Below are 11900 nucleotides of genomic sequence, written 5' to 3' on the forward strand. Positions count from 1 at the left end.
GGGCGAGGGTGGGGGTTAGTGGGGATGGAGAATAGATTGAGGAAAGTTGAAAAAATATTTTGGAAAATATTTTCCCTTCTCTTGATAGGGAAAATATTTTGCTCCAATTGGAGGAAAATGAATTCATGAAAAAAATATTTTTCAAAACATTTAAGCGAACCAAACATGAGAAAATTAAAAAATAATTTTCTTCATACCAAACACACCCTTAGTGTACTAGAGAACAATTTTTTCTTGATTAAACAAAGTTTAGAAACCCATCTTGATTCTTTTCCTTATAGGGAAATTTAGTAGGAAGGGTTCCCTCCCAGGAAGATTTGTTGAGCTAAGTGGACTTTATAGTGGCAAAGCCAGAAAATTCAATAAGGGTGTTCAAACTTGCTAGTGGGTTTTCAAAGTCTATTTTTTTAGCAATAACAAGTTAATAATTTTTCGGCGAAAGATGTTCAATTGGCAGTTTCGCCTTTGGACTTTATAGCATAGATTGTGTTATAGTTGAGGGAGGAAAATTCGAAGGATTGCAAATAGGGGTTGAATTGATTTCATATTTCGTCGCGTGACAGCGTATAGCATTCTATTGGTCTACAAGCTGAAACCTTTCCCGACGTGTGAGGAATTCGGCTGTGGCCATGGTGAGACAAGTGACTGTTCTCAGAGGAGCCTTCAGTTCAATGCTCATTGCAGTTGGTAGGAACAAGTAGTTTTCTTTTGTTGTGTTTTGGTTTAAATTTAAGATTAGCAACATGTGGTTGTTTTGTTTTATGTTTTCCAGAAACAAATTGCAGAACACATAATGATACAGTGGATGAAGAGGAGAACAAGGATAGAAACAATTGTCTGTTAACCAAATCAAGGAGCATCATTTAATCTACTGATCACTGATGTATGTCCTATGCCAAAAAAAATACTATTTGTAATTTTCCTATCTGAATAGATTTGCCAATTCAAATTCACTTATTTATTTATGTTTTAGTTATGTATTTGAATGACTGTATTGGATTGGTGCCTATGTAGAACCTCCACACATTTAGCATTAGCGTCCAAAAGTGAGTTACCTGCTATGAAAATTTCATGGTAACATTATCAAGTTGAGATTGGTACAAGATAGTGAATATGGTCAACCCAAGTACTGATTATGCCTTTTGCACATATAAACAGAATGAAGAGCAAAATTATTGTGAAAGCAAACCTATCATGTCTTATGTACACAAATCCACATTATACGGACTTCAAAGTAAATGTAAAGCTTATGAAAATTTTGTTTATTTTTACTAAACCATGTCTCTGAAATAGTGTTTAATTTTGTAATATTATTATTTTACTCAAAGAATAATATATATCTAACAAATGAGGTACTCCTTTTTAATCAAAGTCACCTTAAGGGTGGGGTTGGGTGTATATTGAAGGATTGAAATATCCCGAAAAACAATTTAGGCACAAGCAAGAAATTTAGCAAAAGCTATATAGAAGAAATTTATTAAACTAGGGAGAGAACTTGGTAGGACGGTTTTTTCACAACTCATAAACTCTTGAGAGGACTCCTCTCCGTTTCAAGTAAGCTCCAACAAAAAATTATACACACGGCTCATTCTTCACAGTTTATCATTATATGCAAATTCTCATTATTCACAAATGAGGCTTCTAAATATTTGCTTTGTGGAGAAAATATCGCAATATACGATACTATAACTATTTTTTCTTCTTGAAGTGTGTCCTTTTACTGATTAAATTCTTGACATGAATACGTATGTACTTGTGGTAGTTCTAACTTGCGTTCTTGGTTTACTTACACCTTCCTGGAAGGGAGTTATTCATAGGTGTTAAGTGTACTGTCTCCCTATTTTTCCAGATTTTTTATTGGCTTAAACTAAAGCTGGAAAAAGAGGGAGATGTACACACACTTCTATGTATAGTCTATAGATAGATCTCTACCAAGGAGGGTGTAGTTAAACCATGAACCGCATGACAGAGCTACAAAGAGCGAGAGCCAAAATGGCATGTACTCCACATTCTTTGGCCTGATGACTTGTCTCTACATGTATGAATGGCAAAACTGTTCAATAAAATGAAAAAAGATAAGAAGAAATGTTAAAGAACTTAGCCTTACTATGACTCAGAATTTTGATCCATACATAACTCCGGAGACCATCCGTAGAATCCTCCCCCTTCTATCTGACAGGATCTTTGAGAGAATTTCAATCACAAAATTACGAAATTTTCAAGACATGTCTATAATCTTCGAAAGCACAAGAATGCAGTAATTTTGCACAGGTTTTTTTTTCTTTTTTCTTTTTTGTAAATTTAAGCTGACAGATGGAAACTGAAATTATTTCCCAATTATAGCAGCTTGGAGCAACTTAAACCAGCTTCCAGCACCCCCCCCCCCCCCAAGTAGACTCCAAATTACCCACGACCGTAGTCTTAGTTCCGACATCAATACAATTTAAAAGACGTTCGGAAATCCATTTTTTTTCGATTTCATAGTGGTGGTCTAAAATATTCTGCAGTCGTCCAGTTGTATACCGACCAATTATAATAAGCAGCAACAACAGCAGCAGCAGCACCATGTTCAGAAAAATATCAAAATAGCCATAACTTTAGGACATCTTATGATAAGGCTAATGATCGACCAACCAGTGTCATGGACAATTTGCTGTTAGTCAATAACTTGAATACTTTGTAGACGAAGAAGATATTTAAAGTGTACTAAAATCAATGGCACCAACCAAATTTGCCTTAGCAAGTCTCTAAATTTGTTGGCAGACATGCAAAGCAACTTTAGTTCATAAACTTGAAGAGACAATACAAGTTGGTTCAAAATATGCCGCAAGCTAAATATCTCAAATAGAACTCATTTTAATATCAACCCCACCTAATGAATTACAAGGTACAACCACTCGAACAAGGCATGGAAAAAGAGGGGAAAAGAAACATGTCATCAGTAGGAAATGTAAAATATCGCAGATTATAAAGTATAGAAAATTCCAAATAATGTTTTCTCCTCCACCTGGCAAAGATTGTTCCCAGCAACTGCCTGCCTTCCCACATCGAATACCGTCTTATGTTGTTTCACTACTTTATGTTCTTTTAGTAATTGATCGTGTAATCCGACTCGCTTAGACGGGGCACGGTGGAACGTCAAGAGTAATGCCAGCTTGGATTTGGCCCCAACCAATAAGACGCCAGTGCTTTTCAATTCTCCGGCTAAGAGCAATTTTTTCACCTTTGCTGGTACACACTGGGGACGTCAATTGCAGTTTTGCGAACACATTTTTAACAGCAACCACTCGAGCCCCAGTTGACATGGAACCTATATTTAACATAAGGATTTCTCCCTTTGCCAACTTGGAAACTTTACCCTGTCTTTCCGAGTCCTTTGTCCTCACACCCAAAAGACGGCGGAGCAAAAAGAAATTCACCTGCAATACAAAGGAGTAACACTAGATTCAATGAAGGATATGGAAGCGCATGGCCTTAACAATTAATTGGAGCTAACAAGCAAGCCTAATTAACTATAGTTAATTCAACAACAGTAACAACAACACAGTAAAATCCCACAAGTGGAGTCTGGGGAGGGTAGTGTGTACGTAGACATTACCCCTACCCCAGAGGAGTAGCGAGGCTATTTCCAATAGACCCTCGGCTCAAGAAGACGAAAAGAGACAATAAATCCGTAACAGCAACAGAAGCGAGAAAAACTATAGCTAATTCAAAAACAATAAATTAGAAAAAGGATATGATAATTCTTTAGAACAAATAACCGTTACAAACTTGTATACAAAGGCAAGTTTTAGTTGTTCCATAGGTTTCTGAAGTGTTTTGAACAAGCCATTTACCTCTAGTTCGACGAAAACTTCAGGAAGTGACCCAACCTCCCCAAGAACCTGACCCACCAATCGATCAGCACGTGTCAGTGTTGGATCCATAGTTGTTCCAACTCCAATTAGGCCCCCAGGTACAGCAAATTGTAGTTCATTTTGCTCAGCAAACAATGACACGATTCTTGAATATATGGGGGTACATTTAATGTTGCCACTCTCATCCTTGACAACAATACCTGGACGAACCTCGATCAATTGATTTACCTTCAACACACCCTGCACAAAGAACTCAACTACTGACTCAAATATGTAAACCCTGCAACGAGATTTTTTTGCGTGTCCAGGTCAAAACAAGCACCGAACTACAGTAAAATGATGAAAACAACGGTCTGTCGGGTCAAACACAAAGTTCTTATGGCAAAAGAGATACTGCAAGCTATAGCAAATAGATAGTTTAAGGAAACAAGAAACCTACCTTTAAAATACTGCCACCAGCAACGCCACCTCTGATGTCATCAACTTCAAAACCAGGTTTATTAACATCAAACGACCGAATAACAATCATATTTGGTGGTGAAGTGAAATCCCTCACAGGAATGGGAATCTTTTTCACAATATATTCAGCAACAACATCGATGTTATACTTCAGTTGAGCAGAAATTGGTACAACTGGGGCACCATCTGCTACAGTTCCCTGAAAATGGTGTTGAAGTACAGTATCATGATATAGCTTCACATATCAAGCAATAGAGACCGCGTGAGGCTAACCAATACCATATACCACTAACCTGAATAAATTTCTGAATAGCTTCATGCTGATTAATGGCAACATTTTCCTGAACAAGATCAACTTTATTTTGAAGAATTATTATATGTTGGAGGCGCATAATTTCAACAGCAGCTAAATGTTCAGAAGTCTGAGGTTGGGGACAGCTCTCATTGGCTGCAATTAGAAGTAATGCTCCATCCATAATGGCAGCTCCATTAAGCATGGTAGCCATGAGAATATCATGACCCTGCATCAAAAAACATAGTATAAATGCATACTCGCTAAAATATTAAATGGCTTATAGACAATTAAATTTAATCATACGATGAACCAAAGAACTGACATGATACCAAATGTAGGGGAAATTTTTACACCTTTACACTTTCAATCAATAAATCTTTTGTTGTACTAAAAATGTCCACTCAGAAATGACCAGTGAAGACACAGCAAAGTGGATGAAAATACACAACTAAAGGAAGATAAATTATATATCAAGAAGTTGCAAGATACAGCATGAGATGGCAGGGAAATGCTTAGCCATCTTCACTATGATTACTTTAATGCAGCCAATAGTATGCAACAAAAAATATGGATTCCCTTCTATGAAAATTTGCCTTTTATTTAATGATATGAAAGCAAGTCATTGGCCGAAATCCTTATGCTTAAAGAGGATAGTATCTAAACATAGTTAAGTGAGGACAAACTCAACTTTATGTTGACAAATCGCACAGGCTCAGTACTCAAAACCCAAATCCATCAAATAGACGCAGAGATTTTCAGTCAAAGGGACAATACAATAAGCACCTTCGAAACTTGAAGGGTTCAAGGTGCTAAGATGGGCTTCACCAATGATTCTTTAAATAAAATCAGCCAAATAATAACTTGCTCCCTAAAATAGGAAGAATCTAGGAATTCTTAGACTTCTTCAAAATGCAAGTCGGATCAAATAGGAACTTGAGCTCTCAATGCATGAACAATCAAGCATTGGCAGCACAGCCGAAGCTCCCTACAAACAAAGCAGTAATGATCCACCGAAAGACTTTTTTGACACTTCCATTTTGGTTTTATTCCAGAATCACGATAGCTAAGATATTCTATGGTATATTTATCTCAAAATGCAATTATACAACAAATGTTTATCACCTTGTACATTAACTTAAGAATACGAGCAAGATTGAACAATAGATTGGGAAGTTAGATACTTACAGGACAATCAACAAAAGACACATGTCTCAGCAATTTCATCCTGCAGGTCTCAAAACCAAGGACATCACACATGGGACTGTCTTCTTTTCCACTTCCATATGCCCTGAAAAGATTTCTGTTAGCTCACATGAAACCAGATGAAGCAAAAGAACAATTTCCCCGAAAATTCAAGAGCTTACTTGTAGCACATGGGTCTAGGACAGCGCTCATCTTCACATTTGTAAATCTTCGCATTAGCATACCCAAGCTTAATTGTAATATTACGCTCTAGCTCATTCTTAAAACGAACAGTCTGCAGAATTTAATTAATTGTTATTTTCAAGTAAAATAGAGTTTGACGCCGCGCAAAGGCTTTTTTTTTTAATGAAAAGGTATGAATTTTATTAATGAGTATGAAGAAAGTACAAAGAGAGTGCAAAAGAGAAGACTTCTTCCTTCTAGATATTGAAGGAATGCAATAGATCTAGCAATGAAACTATATGATATAATCATTTTCCTATAACACATACGAAGACTCTTCAAACATCTAGTTTTATATAAGAGATGTGCTCAATTTTCCAGAAAAGCATCTATCATTTCTCTCTAGCCGGATGTTCAAGAAAATGCAGCTAGGTAGTAGGTATTGCATCCCAGTAGAGACTGCTTCCCATATCTGATGACTGATTATACCAACATAAATTTCTACACATAAAAAGCATCTACTGTAAATAATAAGCTCCTGAATAAGGCAAAAGCACCATGAGTTGCATTCTCAAGTAAAACAGACAACTCTTGGAGGAGCAATACCCATCCAGATTATCCTATATGGCCAGTTTTCATGATTTCCTCCCATATTCAGCAACAAATTAATAACATGCCTTGACAGAAAATTCTTTACCTTTCCATAGCAAAGAATCAACCACCCAAATGCAACATGCTCTTAGCGTTTTCAAATATGTTAAAAACATTGTTCTATTTCTAAAAACTGTTGTTACTACCCTTTAAGCGTACATATGGTACTACTAAGAATGCAAGCTGGAAGAGGAAGATTAGATAGAACGAAGGACTTGAAGATCACCATTTCAAACCAATCACTAGGATGAACAAGCCACAAACACAAGAACATCATCAAGGATCTCAAAAGTTGATTCATCTAGCCTAATTTCCCATTACTAAAAGAGGATCCATCTCACGCGGCAATTTAAACTATATGATATACTTTACCATGCTAAATGCAGAAACAGCACATTGAGTTTATCTCTTCACAATGACAGAAACAAAGATAAAAGGAAAATGGAAGAAAATGAGAAACCCTACTAAGTACTAACGAATCGTCTTACCAGAATTTGATGAACTACATAAATGTAGAAAAAGAAACATTACTAACTTGGCAATCAACAATTCAACATCAATCAGTTACACTCGTAATGGTTATCTACAATTAAGAGGTGCTATCACGTTTTATTAAATCGACATATGATTTGTATTTAAATAAGAAGCACATGAAAAGGGACAAGCTCACATCCAACAGGAGACTTATGAACTAAAGGGAAAAACCTTCTACACTTAATTTAAACGTCATTAAAACTCTGAAACAAAGATATACCTGCACACCAGATATAGCTTTTACAACTGTTGACTTTCCATGAGCCACATGGCCAATGGTACCTAGCAAAAGGAATTAAATTCAACACCAACTCAAATAACGTATAAAAGTGTGTCCAGAAAAAGATAGCTAAAAAGGACAAAAATCAGAATATCAATGCACTCCAATATACAGAATAAGGGAATGCAAAGCAGATAAAATGTTCAACAATATTCATTTACCTATGTTTATTGTAGCCTGACGAGAAATCACTTCAGGTGAAAGTGGGTGCAGCTGTGCTACATCCAACTTGCTTAGGTCCTGCTCCATCAGTCCTTTTCTAGACATTTTGGATGCTCTTTGATAATTCAGAGATCAGTAATTTTTGAACCTGGAATTTGGAGCAGGGATAAAGAAAGCCATCCACATAATTCCAGGTGACTTAAGAGAAAAAAACAAGCAGTCTAGTAACAAACTTAAGACATAGAATCACATGTAAGCGACTTTAATCAAGAATGATTGTTTTGTTAGACCAAGAAGAATATCATTCCTTTATATTCCTCAAAGCACTTACAGAAAGTTTTGCTTCTCCCTTATATGGTAGAAAGGGTAGCACCCAGGGTGTGGCCTAGTGGTAAATGAAGTGAGTTGGTAACCCTGAGGTCTCAGGTTCAAATCTTAGCAAGGCAAAAACATTAGGCCAATTCAAGCCTTGATAGACATACTTACCCGGTACCTATGTTATTATGGCCTAGTGGTCAATGAAGTCGGTTGGTAACCATGAGGTCTAAGGTTCAAATCCTAGCGAGGCAAAAACATTAGGACTTCTTCCCATTTATCCAAGCCTTGATAGACAGAGTTACCCGGTACTCGTGTTGGTGAGAGTAGCAGGTACCTTATAGAATTAGTCGATGTGCGCGCAAAAGCTGCTCCGGACACCACGGTTATAAAAAAAATAGAACCTTATCAACAAAAGAGTAATCTCCAAACGACACACTCCAATTGGAGAGCAATCAATCAATAATTTCCAACATCCCGAACATCCAAAGCAGTAATAGGAGGAATCTAAAGAGTCAACAGAGCTTAGTTACAAGTTTTGCCAAACATGCCCAATTGATAGGTGATGGCATGGCAGTGCGACACAGAGACATGCTAGAATTGCAAAGTGCAACATATACTAAGGAAGGTTTTTTTCTTTCTTTCAAACTAAATTAGAGAACAAATAAACCACTCAAAAACAAAAGTTAGAAAAGAGTGTTCATAAGAACCAGTACTAGACCCCCCCCCCCCCCCTACTTTCTCTCTCCTTTCTTTTTGTGTTTCCACCGGGAATAGAAGCAAGCGCAAAATCACAAAACTCTTTCTATTACCCAATGCAATATTGCAAACAAAAGAAAAATTCATTCGCAATTTTAAAGACAAAAATTGTAATTTCTAATGGGAATGCATTGCCGTTGGAGAATTATTTTTTTTTCTTTATTTTTTTGACAGAGAAATCGTCAGGGTCCAACCCTTAGGACCAACCATAGCCTTCAAAACTGGAAATAATGGGCTCGCCCCTCTATTCTTCTTCGGGTAAACAGCAGGCTTAGTTCGCATTGCCCCAGGCTCGAACCTATGACCTAAGTCACAAGTTCTTCAACCTTTGACACTTGAACTAAGCCCTGGGGGCACATTGTTGTTAACAGATCAAAGGCCGTTAACAGATCAAAGCAACCATTACTGCCGCTGATGATTCATTTATTAGACCTCCTTTGCTTCCTAATTCACATCCATTTACAAGAAAAAGTGGAACTCCTTTTGCTGTCCAACTAGCATAGCAAGCCAAAGACAAAGCAACTCACAAAATAAATCAATTAAAGTAAATGTTCCAAACTTTCAATATACAAATTTAACTGATCCCAATAAGCGAGATAGCTTAAGCTTTAGTTTATTACCAATGCAAACACTCCTAAAACCCTAATGTCAAAAATCTCACTTTACTATACTTTATATTCCCACAAACTAATCATTTTCGACGAATTATAATGAAATAAGAACTAGAAAACTAATACTAACATTACATATATGCATCTCAGATATTTGCACTTGTAAATGAATATATACAAATATTACAGCGGTAAAAATAAAATAAAACAAAATTGAATTTCTTGCAAATGAAATCGAAGAAAGAAAAGACCAGCTCCGCCGTATCAGGCGGAAGGACGATTGACTCACCGGAGTGGAGTGATACGGTGTACGGCAGCAGTCGGAATGCAAATGCGCTTGAGAGAAAGGAGAGAGCTAACGCGAGAAGTGTTTTAGCTGATAATATTTACGTTTGAGACCACCAACTTCTTGCTAATTAAATTACAGGAAGACCCCTTGCTTTCTAGTTTTCGTACTTTTTCACTTCTACCACTTTGCTTGATTATCAGACTAGTACTATATTTTGACGAACTATTAGGGGTCCTTTGGTATGGTGGATAAGAATAATGTTGAATAGAACGTATTAGTAATGCTCGTATTAATTACGCTAGTATTAGTTATATTGGCATATTTCTTATTCATTGTTTGGTTTGATGTATTGAAGCATTGCATAATTTCTAAAAGAATTACTTGTTTACAAAAATACCTCCATAATCAGTGCATCACTTTATCTTTTTAAAAGAAAAATATGTTTAGGAATATTTTTATATTAAAAAAATTATTTAGTTTGTCTACCTATATTTTAATATAGAACGGAATATTTATTTATAAAAAAGAAAATACGCTAAGTATTTATTTATCTACTAGGGATATAATTTTATTTCTCACTTTCTTGAATTATTAGGCAAAGAAAGTTTGAATTATAAAAATAAAAGGAAAATAAGTTGATTACAAGTGCATTCCAGTATGTGGTAGTAGAGTACAGATTTATAAATTTAGAATGAAGAAATTGATGGAGTATAGATATAAATAGCGGGAGCAATTTCAATATTAAACTTTACATCAAACTTACATTAATATAATAGCATATTTTGATCAAGCATAAATTTTGAAGGACAATTTTATCTTTAACTAAGCTAATGCATGCATTAAAACCTGTTGCATTGTTAATACCATGGTTTCCTATGCATTGGATAATACCAAATAGGATATATAACTAAAGCTTGCATAACTAATGCATATGTTCAAAAAATGTACCAAATAATGTATTATTAATACATAAAGTTAATGCATGCATTATTTTATCTAACGCGTCCTATCAAACGACTCATTAGTTATATAGAGATTGTAATATAATGATTATTTTTATCAAGTGTTTGGTTTATTATATTAAAAATTGAATATATGGTATATAACCTAAACTTATAATGATTTAAAATTGTATAAATGTTTAGAAAGGAATTTGAGGACCACAAGCATAGTTTTGACATTTTAAATACTTTATCCATTGTATAACTTAATCAGGGTATTGTTATACCATATTTGTCTTGGTATAAAATGGTACAACAATTGGTGTATTAGATTATATCAAGATTTGCTATGCATAATTTAAAAGACAAATCAAACATTGAATAAATTAAAATCAAATCTTATACCATGATTATTTCAATTGTCCATCTAATCAGACGAGTAATGAATGACAAAACAATATATATATATATATATATATATATATATATATATATATATATATATTTCTTTACAAATATATTTATATATAAAATATGGAATCTTTATATAAATAGCCGGATTTTACCATTACTTTCTAGCCAGTATACGTAGATATTAGTTTAAGTGATTAAGTGAACGGCTATTTAAATTAATTATGTGTAGGAGCGGACCTACATGGTATCAAATGGGCTCATATTAACCCGCTTCGTCAGAAAATTATACTGTATGTATAGGTATATTCGATGAGGATTTTTACGTTCCTATATACTATTTGAAACTTTATTACCCTCCCTATTCAAGTTTCAATTTAATTATATAGGCATATACAATTTACCAATTATATACACTTTAGAAATTAAATGAGTATCCCTTTATATTAGGAATTGAATAAATAATCAATTATTTCTCATCCTTATTCTCTCTCCATCTTGCGCTCTCTCTCTCCGTCTCTCTCTCTCTCTCTCTCTCTCTCTCTCTCTCTCTCTCTCTCTCTCGCGCGCGCTCTCTCTCTCTCTCTTCGTCTCTCTTTGTCTCTCAATCTCTCATTCTCTTTTCTTTTCCCCATTTTTCTTCCTCTGATGTCCTCTATTTTTTATCCTTTTATATTGTATATATTTTTAATGGAATTTATCAGTGGATTTCAATCGTTTTACTATATAGTTTTAACTTAGCAATTTCCTTTCATGTTGCACAATTGGTGTTCAAATTGAAATTGTCAATCAAAAAATTTTGAAGGTGTTTAACTCTGCACCATTGACTGCCATTAAAAAACTTTGAAGCTTTGAATTCGAATTTGGATTTTTAAAAATTATTATTTGTTTGGATTGAGTATTATTGCAAACAATTGAGAATATTGTTTGGAGTTTATATCTCAATTTTGAGGGTGTTTGGTGAAGATTAG

At 34.9% G+C, this 11900-nt stretch overlaps 1 protein-coding gene across 1 annotated transcript; it reads right to left on the reverse strand.

The window, feature by feature from the left end:
* Positions 1-2752: 2752 nt before the first annotated feature.
* On the reverse strand, positions 2753-9710 carry LOC107828677 (eukaryotic translation initiation factor 2 subunit gamma-like). The gene is made up of 9 exons (XM_016656042.2): positions 9578-9710; positions 7603-7751; positions 7382-7443; positions 5976-6088; positions 5797-5899; positions 4610-4837; positions 4297-4515; positions 3837-4097; positions 2753-3419 (listed from the first exon to the last, which is right to left on the reverse strand). Exons 2-9 carry the CDS (start codon positions 7706-7708, stop codon positions 3117-3119), a joined length of 1395 nt encoding a protein of 464 aa, XP_016511528.1. The 5' UTR covers positions 7709-7751; positions 9578-9710; the 3' UTR covers positions 2753-3116.
* Positions 9711-11900: the final 2190 nt, after the last annotated feature.

Source organism: Nicotiana tabacum, chromosome 14 (assembly GCF_000715075.1).
Source record: "Nicotiana tabacum cultivar K326 chromosome 14, ASM71507v2, whole genome shotgun sequence".
In the NCBI taxonomy this organism is placed as follows: domain Eukaryota; kingdom Viridiplantae; phylum Streptophyta; class Magnoliopsida; order Solanales; family Solanaceae; genus Nicotiana; species Nicotiana tabacum.

Excerpts from the sequence above, each read along its gene's own strand:
- LOC107828677 (XM_016656042.2), bottom strand. The coding sequence starts at position 7,708 with ATGTCTAGAAAAGGACTGATGGAGCAGGACCTAAGCAAGTTGGATGTA. Across the intron at positions 5,900-5,975 it reads CCTAGACCCATGTGCTACAA|GGCATATGGAAGTGGAAAAG; the intron begins GTAAGCTCTTGA and ends AAATCTTTTCAG. Across the intron at positions 3,420-3,836 it reads AAGTTTTCGTCGAACTAGAG|GTGAATTTCTTTTTGCTCCG; the intron begins GTAAATGGCTTG and ends TTTGTATTGCAG.